Genomic DNA, 16,225 nt, shown 5'->3' on the forward strand with positions numbered 1-16,225 from the left:
TGAGTGGTGTGTTGTGATTGGTCGGCTGTAGCATTGTGTTGTGATTGGATGGCTGGAGCGGTGTGTTATGATTGGTCGGTTGAAGCGGTGTGTTGTGATTGGTCGACTTGAGCGGTGTGTTGTGATTGGATGGCTGGAGCGGTGTGTTGTGATTGGTCGACTTGAGCGGTGTGTTGTGATTGGATGGCTGGAGCGGTGTGTTGTGATTGGTCGGGTGGAGCAGTGTGTTGTGATTGGTCGGCTTGAGCGGTGTTTTGTGATTGGATGGCTGGAGTGGTGTGTTATGATTGGTCGGTTTAAGCGGTGTGTTGTGATTGGTCGACTTAAGCGGTGTGTTGTGATCGGATGGCTGGAGTGCTGTGTTGTGATTGGTCGGGTGGAACAGTGTGTTGTGATTGATCGGCTGGAGCGGTGTGTTGTGATTGGTTGGCTGGAGCGGTGTGTTGTCATTGGTTGTTGTTGTTGTGGATTTTATTCTTAGCATTGTTCATCTTGTCTAAGCATCTTGATAATACTAAAGCCTATGCTCGTATTTTATTGGTTGATTTTAGTTCAGCATTTATTACAGTGCAGACACATCTGCTTTTAGAGAAGCTGTACAGTATGGGTGTCAGTGCTTTCTTAATCAAATGGTTTTAGTCTTTTTTAAGTACCAGAACTCAGCAGGTTAGGGTCAGTGAAACACTTTCTGAAGTCAGATACAGTGCCACAAGGTTGTGTGTCATCACCTGTGCTTTTTGCTTTGTACACAAATGATGGCAGGAGATCGTATACTAATAATTATATAATGAAATATGCTGATGTCATTTTGAGTCTTTTACACTAAGATATGAACCTATAATCCTACCACGGTGAAAAGACACTTTCATTCAGTGGTGTGACAAGAACTGTCTCGTGTTAAATGTAGAAAAGACACAAGAAATGGTCCTTGACCCAAGAAGTGTATCTGAACACAAGTCTGTGATCAGTAAAGACACAGTGATACAGCAAGTGACATGACATCTCATAGATACCTGGGGTTTTATATGGACAATGTTCTTTGTTGGAAGACACGCATTGACAGTCTGTGCACAAGACTACAACAGAGGCTTTATTTTTTAAGAAGACTGAGACTGTGGGGTGTGTAGCAACATCTTGCTTGTTTTTACCGAGCCACGCTTGAAAGTCTTATGGAATCACAGTCTGGTTTGGAAGTTTGTCAGTTCAATTAAAAAATAAATTGGCCCATATCCACAAAACAGCCCTGAAAATCATAGGAATAAAACAATATGAACCCATATAGACTTGAAGAGACAGTCATGAAGAGCAATGAGTATTATAGACTCCGAACGTCCTCTTTGTAATGAATACCAGCCGTTGCCATCGGGAAAGAGACTGAGAATGCCATTTTGGATCAACCCCTTGCACCACTGTTAGTAGGCTACTGTATAACAATTTAACTTTTTGTAAAAGCACTGCCGTTGTTATCTTCCTGTGAAATGCAATCAGTGAGTGCTAGGTTTCCTCGATCATTCTTGTACAGTATATAACGTTAGTAGTTTTGTTGTAGAGTTCTGGTGAGGTAGCGTAGTTTAATTAACCCTTGTATGGTGTTCGGGTCTGTTTAGATGTCATCTAAATCGTCTCTCACAAATGTCTCCATGCTACAAGGCACGCTCCCTGTGCAAGCAGGTTGTCACGTTGGTTTGTTGACGGCAAGTGCTTCGTCATATCATTACGCTGCTGCACCCATGGTACGGCTTCACAGTTCCTTGATTCTTACGCCGGAATGAGAGAATAGTCCCCAGCCATATAGGCTTGGAAAATCGCAGCTTTTCATTTTCCGTCGATCTTAGTACACGGTTTAACTACAGAAAGAGTCAAGTTTTAAATAGGAAAAATATTGAAACTCGTTGGTCATTTTGAAAGAAATGCTACTGGTCCCATCAGAATCAATGATCTATGCTAAGCTATGCTAAAACTGGTACCGTCAGAACCGGAGTTCGGCTGAATGGATTCGAAAACGGTAAAACTGTTTAACTCTGGGGGAGTTGTAAAATGAGCCTATTTCCAAAAAAAGTGGAGTATCCCTTTAAGTACTATGTACTTACATAGACAAATAAGTACAATGTACTTATTGTGTTCAGGTTGTATTGTAAAACACTTGTGCTGCTATTGAGATGTGATACTGGTAAGGTTAGGGTCTGGGGCCTGTTTCAATAAGGAGGTTCAACCAACTCTGAGTTAAAACTTGAACTCTGAGTTGACTTACCCTGAGATGGGAAACTCTGAGTTTTCGGTTACAGATCAGCTGAAATTAGTTAGTTCAATCAACTCTAAGTTGACTGACTCTGAGTTGAGCGCGTGCACCACAACTATAAAAAGCCATTATCAATGGAGCGCAGATATTATGAGTCACCATGGCAACAGCGCCAGACACAAAGAGGAATTACTGTTATACAATGTTGGGTGTAATTATAATTAATTACCAAGTAATCTAAATATTGTAATTTAATTAAAGGGATTACTCTTGATTCTTCTGTAATTTAAAATAAAATATGATGTAATTACATTAAATAGGCTACTGCATAGACTATAGAACAATTCTGTATAAAACAATAGTGGATTTAACATACATTTTTAAAAGGTATATTTTGAATGTAACCTTCTCCCTCTACACACTTTGGTCAATTCAAGAATAATTCATGCAATTGTATATTGTTCATTTTGAAAGCATTAAAAGTGCAGTTTATTGTCTCTCATTGTATTGTAAGTGGTTGAGGTTGATATGGGACTTAGTAATTAATAATAAGTAGACCAATACTTTCTAAAGATAGTAATTATTACATTAATCTAATTACACTGTTGAAGACTCATTTGTAGGTAGTAATTAATAACTATTTTAGAGTAACTGTTATAATATCAGGTGAAACTGGAAGAACAGTTATTCAACCTCATTTTAATTTTCATGAAGGCTATTAGGTGCAATCCTGCAGGCATTAAAAGAATGTGGCAGCAGCTGAAAATAAAAAAAATGTAAAACCATAATTCAATCAGGTAAGGCTTGAGCATATCATGGGTGTAGGCTATCTGACTTTACAAACATTTGACATATTACATAATTAAATAGCATCCAGTGTCTAGCAGTGCAGCAGCATTTTTGGCTGAGGGAATTCCTTCATCAGAGTCAGTCACTCCCGGAGATCCAAGGGCCTTCATAAAATGTAAGAGGTATGTGTTATTTTTTATATAGGGTATTTTTGATATTTCCATTTATTTTACTTTGGGTTGGGTTTTTCGTTGGTCCCAACAGATTCTGATATCTATTGGGACTAATATCTATCTAGAGACTAATATCTGTCTTTTGGAGCCTCATGTCCCAACAGAACCCCAGACAGTTGTAAGTTGCCGACTCAATACACCAGAAATTATGACAAATAGTGTTATAAAGTGTACAGATGCTCATCTTCACAGGATGATGGGTATGAAGAAACAGTTTGCACTACAGAGAGGCCTACAGGGTAATGTTAATATTATGTGTCTACACATCAGACAATCTACACATTCACATTTGTATGTGGCGTAGCCTATAGAATCGAAGTTTATATCTAAGTATAAACGGACATTCTTATCCCCCAAGTGATTTTCAGTAAATGCCACAGTTTAATTCTGTAGAATTTGTTTAGAACTGCATGATGTAACTCTAATGTACTGTATTTTCAGTTGCCAGTTAAGGAGTTATATATACTTCATCTTATTAATTTCTTTTTTAAAACAGCGGAAAAAACAGCAATAAATAAATAAACAGAAAGAATGAATGAAGTGTTTAAACACCGCTTCCTCTTTAAAAAAGGGGAGGAGGCCGCAAGAAACTCTTGGTTTACCGAAGAAAACCTGCTCCCGACCAGGTTAGGTTCACAGAGTAAGTTACCATGGTAACTGACTCTGAGTATAAGTTACCTCTCTTTCAGAAACGGGCTTGACTTACTCTGCTTTCTCGGGTTTGATATACCTCCCATTCTGAAACGGAAAACCCAGAGTTTCCCTCATTTCAGGGTTAACATACTCAGAGTTTTCACTTAACCTCCTTTCTGAAACAGGCCCCAGGTGTGCTGGTATGGGTCGGGTTAAGGTGTAAGGGAAGGTCAACTGTGTAATTACAAATGTAATTACATCAATTCATTACAGTTGTAATTACATGCAGGTATTTTTAAAATATAAGTATAATGTAAAAACATGTACACAATAAGTCCATTGTATAAAATTTTTAATTTCAATGTAAGTACATAGTACTTAAACCAACTTAATATAAAGTGGGACCGGATTTTTATTTTATTTTTTTTCAACCACAAAACCCATTTTTTGTGTGTATTCATTGTTCAAGTGCAACAAAATTCCTGGAACTTTGATGAACACTCAATAAAAAAAATTAAAAAGTGACCCAAGTGAAGGATGAGGGTAAAACTGTTCTTGCTCTGCAGGATATTGGTTGGGGCTCCTCAGGCCCGAGGCGTGGGAGCTTTGCAGACCAGCCGTCCCGGTGCCCTGTATCGCTGTCCGGTTACATCGGAGAAGTGTGAACGAGTGGACATCGATGGAAATGGTAACACTTCAGCTTCATTTTCATGTGATGAACTATTATCTCTGCTAAGCTAAGGAATTTTTTTCTTGTTTTCTCAAGTGAGTCTGGAACAGGAGAGCAAAGACAACCAGTGGTTGGGAGTCACAGTCAAAAGTCAAGGGATTGGTGGAAAAGTGGTGGTGAGTATATTTTATACCTGTGACAGGTAGATTAGATCTGATGTGAAGCAATCATTGGCTGTGTATAAAATCCTGCAGTAGAGTTTATAAACCCTGTGTAAAGGAGTCCAGCTAGTGAGAGATAATGCTAGAGACGTTGGTATTTAATGTCCTTGTTAGCACGCCGGCCTCCCAATGCCGGACACTCCGGTTCGAGTCCGGCTCGGAGAGCTTGACGTTAACTTTTTTGTTAAACTCCCACCCGTGACCCGGATGGTGGTACAGTGGTGCCGTGACCCGGGTGGGAGTGAGGTTTAGTGGTGGAGTGTCACGGAGGCCAGCTAGTGAGAGCTGTGCAGGTAAACCTCACTCCCCTGATCTCAAGAGGCGCACTAGCGACTGACGCTAGAGACTGCAGTCTTTAGCTTCCTCGTTAGCACCATTGTTAATTTGTTAGCGAAAACTATGACGAAAAATGTTCGTTGACAATCTTTTTTTCCCTTACTAAGACAAGACGATGAGAGACGACACCCATGTCATTAAACGATAACTGTGATTATATCAAGATATGCAATATCGTTGACGAAAAAAGACGAGACTGAAATATGTTTAAAAAAAATTAAAACTTGACCAAAACAAAACAAAAACACTTGTTTGTGTCGAATAAAAGAAGAGACAACACATTACAGCCTGTTTTTACGAGCGTTCATGCTTGCAGTTGCCAGATTTCAATAATTGAAACCCCCAGTCAGGGCTTTTCTGTTAAAAGAACACGTTTTCTACGAGGTCTTTCCAATAGTATCTGGCAACCATGCGCACGCGCTTTCTCTACACTGTTGAAGAAGCGCGGATGATCTGAAAACACAGACAGTTAAGCTGGAGTTGAGCGATCTTCATTTGAGATTTTCTACTTAAAATAAAGTGTCATTCAGTCGGTCTGTGTTCTGTCACGAGCCGCTTGCGCTCTTAGCACGCCCGAGTCCCGGTTCGAGTCCGGTTACGGGCTGAGTAGGACCGGAGGGTTTACATATACCACATATACAAACAATTTGTCCCAGGAATATTTCTTCCCCCCCAGACCTGTTGCTTTCTGCGTGTTTCCATTGCAATCTAAATTACCCGGGAAGATTAGGCAAACTAGTCCGGTGACGTAGGACTGCACGCTACTTTACAGTTCCCGCTGGATTTCATCCTCTGAATTTAAGCTTAATAAAGCCTGAACCTCGTCATTCCTCGAATCCTAAGGATCATTAAAGATCCTCAAAGATCCTTGAGATTCTTTTAGCATCCTTCATTTAGCATATTTTGAAGGATGCATCAAGCGTATCCTTCGTGTCCTCAAAACACCCACAGTTCTTTGCACAAATTCTTTTTGATGGAACAGAGCTGATGAAAAATGATTCGGCACTGAGCTCATCCGAGTACACGTCTAGTCTAGAAGCCTCAGATAATGAGAACATGGGTTTAAAGAAAGATGGAATTCAATGCAACTTAACTTGCAACGCGGACTGTCAGTGTGGAAATAAAAATAAAAATAGGGTAGAATGGGACCACGGTCATTGTGTCCTAAATGAGTCCTGTGTTTGTCCTGATGTCATCTCACAGACATGTGCTCACCTCTATGAGCTCAGACAACGTGTCAACCAGACGTTTGAGACTCGTGACCCGATCGGACGCTGCTATGTGCTGAGTGAGGATTTGACTGAGAGAGATGATCTGGACGGGGGAGAGTGGAAGTTTTGCGAAGGTCGTGCTCATGGACACGAGCAGTTCGGGTTCTGTCAGCAGGGTCTGTCTGCGAGCTTCACACCGGACAAAAACCACATACTGTTTGGGGCTCCGGGCACCTACAACTGGAAAGGTAATGGTGATTGAGAGCTTTTCGACGTTATATTGGACCACTCATTTAAATGATTGATAACACTTTATTTTGATAATCCACTTTAGACATTCTACTGACTATAAGTAACTTTGCAACTTCATGTTAACCAGCAGTCATTAGGCCTTGTGTCCACCAAAGCGTTTTTTCACGTGGCTGGCGTGTTTTTCAATTGTTTTCAATGGGAACGCCGCGTTTTTAGAACGCCAGGAGCGCAACGAGGCGCTGAGCGAGTATTTAACACTCAAGCGTTGAGCGCTCGGCGTTTTTTTACAGGTCGCTGAGAGTTGAAGAATGTTCAACTTTGGGTAAAACGCCGCGCTCATCACTGTCACTTTTTAGCCAACCGTTTAATCACAGTGGAGGAGGGGCGGGACTAATACCACACCGACCAACGGATATTCTGTATCATAGCAACGAAGCGTCTCAACTGAAAAAAAAACTGCGCTGCCAAAACGCTCTCAAACGCCCGCAGCTAGAGCGCCTAGCGTATTCAGCTGGCTAAAAATGCTTTGGTGGACACACGGCCTTACTGTACAGGTTCACACCGCCGCCAGCGAGAGCGGCAAAATTCGCTCTCGCCACCCTGCCATCGACGCCGTGAGATTCGGGGACTCTTTTGTGCTCTGACGTAGATTTTAGAATGCGTGATTTTTTTAAAACTTTATTTAAAGGAGCCGCAAAGCAAATAAGAACTGAACATAAATCAGTATCCTATTTTGTGCATACTGGCCACATGTAGGGTATAAGTTAACCTATTAAAATCTTTTAAATGTAAAAGTAACAAAACACCAACAATTTCAGACACCTTTTTCCAATCGTCGTTCTTTTTATTAATGTCCCTGTATGTAAACAGGGACACGTCGTACAATAATGGGAAACCCGCAACATAAATAATGAACTTTTCCTCCATTTTGCTTAGGAACTAATGTGGTCGGAACCAAAGTTTACAGGATTGTGTTCTCTGGTATCCTCTCAGGCGGAGGACTTCTACATTCCGATTGGTTGCCGCTGGTTGGCGCCGAACCGCGTCATAGCTTATTACCATAAAGTTGACTTGATTTCAACTCTTCTCGCCGTCCAAGACGCGCCGCGCCGCGCCGCCCTCGCCGGAGGTCGCCGCCGGCTCTCATTGAAAATGAATGGCTTCCGGCCAATTTGACGCTCTCGCCGCCGGCGGTGTGAACGCACAGTTAGAGTATTAGACTGTCTGATTCATATCTGATAACACTTTATTTTGATGCTTCTCAGACATTTTACTGACTATAAGTAACTTTGCAACTACATGTCAACTTATTCTACTAACCCAAACCCTAACCTACCAGTCCACTAATATTTAAATGAGAGTTAGTTGACTTGTAGTTGCAAAGTTACTTATAGTTAGTAGAATGTCGAAAGTGGACTGTCAAAATAAAGTGAAACCAAATAATCACATATAGGCCACAAATGATATTAGGACATTGGATTGATTAATTGTTTTCCTATGACTAGGTCAATATGTTAAAGTCTCCCTGTGGTGTAAATCCAGCTTTTAATGTTGTTTATGTGTCTATGTGGTGTTATTAATCTGCTTTAACACACACCATGTGTAAGTTCATAAGTGGACAGCATTGCTGAGTATTTTCTGCTTAAAACTGCAGTGAACCAAAGACACGGTTTGAAATCACTGGTGTTTCTGACGTCACAAACTACCTTGTAACCAATCAGGAGTGTGTTTCCCGAACAACGCTGTAACTAATCTAACTAATCCATCTTTCTTTCTTTCTAACTTATCTTTCTTTCTTTCTTTCTTTCTTTCTTTCTTTCTTTCTAACTAATCCATCTTTCTTTCTTTCGCTGTAACTTAACTATCGTAGTACGATGCATCGTTGAAGAAATCATCAGCTAGTCACGACTGTTTCCCGAAACCGTATTGTCTCAAATTGGTCGTTCAACAACGTTGGTTAATGATGTCACGTACGTGGTGGAGTAATAACTACTTTTAATGAATCTTTTTGAGATCAAATTAATGCTAGATGTTTTGCTATAAATGACGGACATTGCATCTGACGACTATTTCTCATTTTTCTCAGTTATTTTGCTCTATTTCCAGATTCACTCATAGACTCGTTCTTACACTAGAGCCCGTTCACACATGCGCACTCTTCAGAAACTATGCTTTAAATCTCTTGACAAACCGAGCGACTCTTGACAAAAGACGTAAATGACATTTGTATGTGTTCTAAATGAAAGACACAGATTGCACTGAATGTCAGCTTGCTTATTTTGCTCAAGATCAGGATTTATTGAGTCCACATGTCATGCAAACATGAAACTCTTCTTCTAAGCACAGGTCGAGATCTGTCGCTCACACACACAACTCTGCGATGCTGTTTGCGAATGTTCGTTAGAACGATGGTTTCGGGAAACACAGACTCGTTGTGCTATACTGATAACGACAGAACTTGCGACCATAGTTAGCTAACGATGCTTTCGGGAAACACACCCCAGATCAACGTGTGATCGTCAACCAGTGGATCTCTGAGTGAGTGGAGGCGGGGCTCATTTGCATATTCATAGAACACGTTTGCTAAATGAGGCAAGGGTGTTGAGTTACATTCAAGATATTTTAAGGCATAAAGAAATCTAAGAAAAGGAAAAAACGTTTAAATATGTAATTTTGGTGATACAATTATTGACTACAGGGGGACTTTAAGACAGACATTTTCAGCTATTAGATAATTTCTGTTGTTAGTAAAATTGCTTTTGATGAATTGATGTGTTTTTTTCTCTCTAAATCATCTGAACTATTCTCTTGCTGTATCTGTCCTCCTGTCTGTACGCTCAGGTCTGTTATTTATGGCCAGTCCCGTTGAGGACGCCCTGGTCTATAAAACTCTGGACCTGTCCAAAAACTCCTTTGAGGACGTCTCTCAAAACAGCTATCTGGGTTTGTAGACAAAAAAACATAATTATTTTCATTTCCAATCTCCAAATGTATTGGCATTGACTGCTGATAGTGGAATCCTGACATCATGAATACACTCGCATACCTCAATCCCACTCAGGATCATGTGAAGTCAGGTACACAATCATCCCGTTGTTGATATGAATCTGTCCCAGGCTTCTCTGTGGACTCAGCCAAAGGTCTCCTGAGTAAGTCTGAGCTGACGTTGGTGGCCGGAGCTCCTCGAGCCAATCACACAGGAGCCGTGGTTCTGCTGCGGAAGGACAACGTCTACCGGCTGATGCCTGAGCATATCCTGTGGGGCGAGGAACTGGGCTCGTCCTTCGGTTATTCTGTGGCCACTGCGGATCTGAACAGCGATGGGTGAGACACACGGCCCTATCATACACACGGCGGGTGTATGCAATACAATACCCTATGTGTTTTGCTAGACTCAGCCCGACGCTGTTATCATTTCCACGTCCTGCGCCACGTTGTGTAAATAGCAAATGCCCATGAGCTGCTGGTCTGAGAACGAGTGTGTGTTCAGGCTCATTGATGGAGCGTTGCTGTTTTGAGGAACTGAGACTGAGCCATTGACCAACTGAACCCTGATCTAAAGTCAATGGCGCAGTATTTTATTTGTTATTTTAAAGAGTGTGTTAGTAATGTGAGCCTGTAGGCGGGTACACAACGCGCTACACTGCTTATTATACACACACTCTGCTTATTACACACACACACACGCACACACTCTGCTTATTACACACACACTCTGCTTATTACACACACACACACACACACACTCTGCTTATTACACACACTCTGCTTATTACACACACACACACACACTCTGCTTATTACACACACACTCACACACACACTCTGCTTATTACACACACTCTGCTTATTACACACACACTCACACACACACACACACACTCTGCTTATTACACACACACACTCTGCTTATTACACACACACACACACACTCTGTTTATTACACACACACTCTGCTTATTACACACACTCTGCTTATTACACACACACTCACACACTCTGCTTATTACACACACACTCACACACACACACACACACACACACACACACACACTCTGCTTATTACACACACACACTCTGCTTATTACACACACACACACACTCTGTTTATTACACACACACTCTGCTTATTACACACACACACCCACTCTGCTTATTACACACACACACACACACTCTGCTTATTACACACACACTCACACACACACTCTGCTTATTACACACACTCTGCTTATTACACACACACACACACTCTGCTTATTACACACACACTCACACACACACACACACACTCTGCTTATTACACACACACACTCTGCTTATTACACACACACACACACACACTCTGTTTATTACACACACACTCTGCTTATTACACACACACACCCACTCTGCTTATTACACACACACACACACACTCTGCTTATTACACACACACACACACACACACACACTCTGCTTATTACACACACAGGGACACGCAGCCGGACACAAACTAGCTAAGTATTAAAAATAAAAGGATTATAATGTAAAAGGTTATTATTGTGCACATAAAGATATGGTAGAATCCGGCTTGTCCAATAGATGGTCTGCTTGCACTTTAACCTCTCTCTCACACACACACACACACACACACGTACACACACACACACACACGTACACACACACACACACACACACAGCTTTAACCTCGCGCACAAGCAGATATTTCCTTGCTAGAGAAGCGTTCAGTTTTTCCGCTTGCAAATTCCTCCATATAAATACCGAATCCGCCGCGGCGCGAGCGCAACTGGCTTTTAAAGGGAATGGGGGAAGAGACTTTGATTGGTTTGTTTCACGTTACGCCCAAAACACACTCATTACTCATTAAGAGAATAGAGACAACACACACTCATTACTCATTAAGAGAATAGAGACGACCCTTTTAGACCAGCGCCGGGAGCACCGACCATTTTTCCTGTCATTAAACTAGCAGTAGTGGATCCGGCCGCGCACTGAGTGCACGTTAGACCATGTGCTTAGATCCTGAAATAGGGCCGTTAGCGTGCTCGTGTGTCCAGCGGATGCGCTCAGCCTCTAACTGGGGGATCTCCTCCACAGTTGGACAGATCTTGTGGTGGGAGCTCCCAATTTCTTCGACCGAAAGGCCGAGATTGGAGGAGCGGTGTATGTGTTTCTGAACCCCGCCGGCCACTGGGGAAAGGCCCGGCCGATCCGCCTCAACGGGACGTATGACTCCATGTTCGGGATGACCGTCGGCAGCACTGGAGATCTGGACCGGGATGGTTATGAAGGTCAGAGCAAAATAACACACATGGCCAAGTGTGTTTTCTTTCCCTCTGTACTGTCAGTAATAGTCTTTCTAAAGCATTTGTTTTTTTGGTTGTTCATAAGATGCAATGCTCCACTTGTGAACTATGTAATAATGCAATTATTATCAAATATTATTTGATATTTTAGTGATATTACACAAGGGTGTACTCTCATCTTGTGGATACACAGAATATGATTTTCTGTAGAATCTGGTCATATTTGAATCTGAATGTGTTTGTTTTCAGACATTGCTGTTGGAGCGCCGTTCGATGGAGATGGGAAAGTTTTTATTTACCGCGGCTCTTCATCTGGCATTGATACCAAACCTTCACAGGCAAGCACACACACACACACACACACTCTTGCACTCTCACACACACACACACACACACACACACACGCTCTCTCTCGCACTCTCTCTCTCACACACACACACACCCACACACACAGACACACACACACACACACAGACACACACACACAGACACACACACACACACACACTCGCACTCTCTCTCTCTCTCTCTCACACACACACACACACACACACACACACACATCCTGAAAAAGTCTTTTGGTTAATTATGCCGGATTTTTTTTTTTTTTACACCAAACTTTAATTAAAATGGTGTAAAATGTCAAAGATTAATTTAAACTGAATGGAAGTAACATCACAAGGCTAAAATAATAAGACATTCAGAACAACAGCGTGCGATATTGATTCTGAACAGCTTTCAGACGCATGCTCAAGGCTCTGTTCACTGAATAGATTTATGGATATAATTACTGTATATTTGTCATCATGTGAAGGTTCTGGACGGGCGTAATGCAGGAGTGAAGCGGCTGGGCTATTCCATATCCGGAGGACTAGATGTTGATGGGAACTTTTATCCAGATCTCGCTGTCGGCTCCCTCAGTGATCAGGTGGTGCTGTACAGGTGAGATCTCTGTTTCCCACTCTCCTCATGTCAGACTCTCCTTCATCTTCTGAACACAACTGAAGATATTAGTGATTAAATCTGAGAGCGGTCTCACTCCTCCATAGGCTTCTGTTGTAATTGAAACTTGCCGGCCCAGAAAGAAAGTGCAGAGCGCGAAACACCAAAGCGACTGAAGGATTGCCGTAAAGAAGTATCTCTGCTCGTACGATGTGCATGACGTCATTTACATTTTAAAAGACATTTAGTGACTCTAAAAAATCTAACACAGCAGTGTGTAATTTCATTGCGTCTCCTTTCGAATACAACATTCAAATTACTAGACAAAAAATGATATCCTGTGGATTTTGAGGGGTACAGCTCCATAGACCTCCATTCATTCTGCACTGGTCCTGTGAGCGCCCTCATGTGGAGCCAGAGTGGAACTGCAACCAGTTCAGAAGCCGGAAGTTTACTGGGAGTGGCAGTTCTCCCCTTATTAGACGTTCTCTGGCCCTGCTTTAAGTTGTGTTCTGAAGATGAGCGAAGGTCTGACGGGGAACAACATGAGGGAGAGTAATTACTGACAGAGTTTACATTTTTGTGTGAACTAACGCTTTAAAGCCACAGCAATAGTTATTTAGAGTGGTTTTCTGACTCGTTGGTTGTCCACCAGGTCACGTCCAGTGGTTCACGTGATCCGAGAGATCTCCATCGAGCCGCAGTACATCGACCTCACGCAGCAGAACTGCCAGGGCCAGGACGGAGTTTGGTCAGAAGCTCCTCACACTCGTCCCAATGCGTTTCATTGTGTATATGACAAGAAGTTACAAGCACAATGATTCATCACACACACACACACGCACGCACACACTCAAACACACACATGCACGCACACATGCACGCACACACACACACACACACACACACACACTGCTGTTGAAAAGTTTGGGATCTGTAAGATTTTATGTTTTTAAAAGAAGTCTTTTCTGCTCACCAAGGCTGCTTTTATTTTATTAAAAATACAAAAAGTAATATTGTTAAATATTATGACAATTTAAAATACACTTTATATTTTAAAATGTAATTTATTCCTGTGATCAAAGCTGAATGTTCAGCATCATTACTCCAGTCTTCAGTGTCACATGATCCTTCAGAAATCACTATAATATGATGATCTGATGATCAAGAAACAATTATGATTATTAACAATGTTAAAAACAGTTGTACAATTTTTTTCAGGATCTTTGATGAAGAGAAAGTTGTGTCATTTATTTTAAATATATATATTTTTTTACATTATAAATGTCTTCACTGTAACTTTTGATCAATTTAGTGCATCCTTGCTGAGCAAAATTATTGATTTATTTGCCCCCCCCCCCCCCCCCCCCCCCACCAATAAAAATCTTACTGACCCCAAACTTTTGAACAGTACAGTATATAATGTTACAAAAGCTTTCTATTTCAGATAATACTGTTCTTTTGAACTTTCTATTCATCAAATAATCCAGATTTTTTTTACATAACTTGTTTTATAAAAATGTATTATAATAATAAGAAAAAAGATTTGAGCATTAAATCAACATATAGAATGATTTCTGAAGGATCATGTGACACTGAATATGCTGAAAATCCAGCTTTGATCACAGGAATAAATAAAATTTTAAAATATATTAAAATAGAAAACAGTTATTTTAAATTGTAATAATATTTCACAATATTACTTTGTTTTTTTTGTATTTTTAATCAAATAACTGAAGCCTTGGTGAGCAGAAGAGACTTCTATTAAAAATCTTACAGATCCTAAACTTTTGAACTTTCTATTCATCAAATAATCCTGATTTTTTTTTTAACATAACTTTTTTTTAAACACTAATAAAAATAATAAACGTTTTGAGCATCAGGGGCCGTATTCACAAAGAATTTTAAGGCTAAAAGTAGCTCCTAACTGGCGAATTTAGGAGCAACTCCTAAAAATAATGGGCGTGTCACTCCTACCTTTAGGACTCCTAATTTTTTTCACTAAGAGTAATTCACGAAGCATTTTAGCCCTAAAAGTAGCACCTAAGTCTGGGACAGCTTAAAAGAAGTCGAGAGGACTCCTAACTCACTAAGACCTATTCACAAAGGATCTTAAAATTGCCGCGCGACACAGTGTGTTGGAGACAGCCAATGACACGGAGTTATTACAAAGACACCGCCTTAACCGTGAGGGAATACTGATTGTTGTGGATCTTGTGAGGGATGCAATAACAGCGCCAACTAATCGCAACAACCCAATCAGTGCCGAATTGAAATGTTTGATAATACTTCACTACCTGGCAACGGGGAAAATGCAATTGTGTAGGCTAATGCCGACGAACTAGCGATATCCCAGCCATCGGTAATGCAGATCAATCCACCAAACCATCAATGCACTCTGTAGACCCCATATTATTCGACAGTTCATAAGTTTTCCTGACATTCGCCAACTCCAAAGAAACAAAGCCAGCTTTATGGATATTGCCGGTGTGGTCGGTGCTATAGACGGGACACATATTAAAATAATTGCACCACGTCAGGATGAGGACGTTTGTGAATAGAAAGAAAACCCACTCCATCAATACCCAGATTGTGTTCGATGCAAACTTCACAATTCTCGATGTTGTATCCCAGTGCCGAATTTCCCTTTTATTATTATTATTTTTTTTTCAGCACCAACTGGGCCAGCAGCAGTAACTGATCCTGCGTCCAGTTGGGCTTTCTTTTCCGTTTTGGCGAGTTCATAATCCACCGTCAATCAACTATTACATTACTTCAATAGGAGCAACATTGCCTTGCTTTAAGTAGTCTATTTAGGCTAATAGGATGTCAATTAACCAAGCAAGTGTTAATGCAAGTGTCGTTTTTCATTATTAGGCAAGTAGCGGTTTTCATTATGGGTATTAGGCAACCTAGATTTAATTTAATTTAATTCACAACTTTTCTCTCTCTCTCTCTCTCTCTCTCTCTCTCTCTCTCTCTCTCTCTCTCTCTCTCTCTCTCTCTCTCTCTCTCTCTCTGCCTTTTTAGAATTACACTTCACTACACTTGACAAACATGTCTTTATATATGCATTTCGATGACATTACTATTATTATTTTGTGTAGGACACAGACATATTTAGATGTCGTAATTCCATGATTTGGTGCGTCTGTGTTATGGTTCACATGATGGCCCTGTCATCTAACAACCAATCACCGTGATCATTGCGAGGAAGCTCGTGCATGAGAATTGACGTCATCCATAGCAACGAAGACTCACTCTTAGTTTGGGAGTTGTCATTTTTCCTTACTAAGAGTAGGTCTGAAATGCATTGTGAATAACATTTAGGAGAACACTCCTAGCTAAAATCTTTTAGTGTGATTTAGGAGTACTCCTAGTGGTAAGATA

At 41.0% G+C, this 16,225-nt stretch overlaps 2 protein-coding genes across 3 annotated transcripts in view; both read left to right on the plus strand.

The window, feature by feature from the left end:
• LOC306990463 (uncharacterized protein) overlaps nucleotides 1-16,225 on the plus strand; it is a gene marked incomplete at its 3' end in the record, with an annotated part of 318,552 nt that overhangs the window by 34,427 nt on the left and 267,900 nt on the right. The window lies entirely within an intron of this gene.
• The window catches only part of itga7 (integrin, alpha 7), a 51,826-nt gene that overhangs the window by 10,184 nt on the left and 25,417 nt on the right, over nucleotides 1-16,225 (plus strand). For both annotated transcript variants that reach the window (XM_079597551.1, XM_079597550.1), the window contains exons 2-10: nucleotides 4,461-4,582; nucleotides 4,661-4,740; nucleotides 6,325-6,580; nucleotides 9,426-9,527; nucleotides 9,701-9,908; nucleotides 11,685-11,878; nucleotides 12,143-12,231; nucleotides 12,708-12,835; nucleotides 13,491-13,586. In XM_079597551.1, coding sequence (XP_079453677.1) covers nucleotides 4,461-4,582; nucleotides 4,661-4,740; nucleotides 6,325-6,580; nucleotides 9,426-9,527; nucleotides 9,701-9,908; nucleotides 11,685-11,878; nucleotides 12,143-12,231; nucleotides 12,708-12,835; nucleotides 13,491-13,586 — 1,275 coding nt within the window. The remainder of the gene's footprint in view (nucleotides 1-4,460; nucleotides 4,583-4,660; nucleotides 4,741-6,324; nucleotides 6,581-9,425; nucleotides 9,528-9,700; nucleotides 9,909-11,684; nucleotides 11,879-12,142; nucleotides 12,232-12,707; nucleotides 12,836-13,490; nucleotides 13,587-16,225) is intronic.

This window comes from Phoxinus phoxinus (assembly GCF_949152265.1).
Source record: "Phoxinus phoxinus genome assembly, chromosome: 22".
NCBI classification, from domain to species: Eukaryota; Metazoa; Chordata; class Actinopteri; order Cypriniformes; family Leuciscidae; genus Phoxinus; species Phoxinus phoxinus.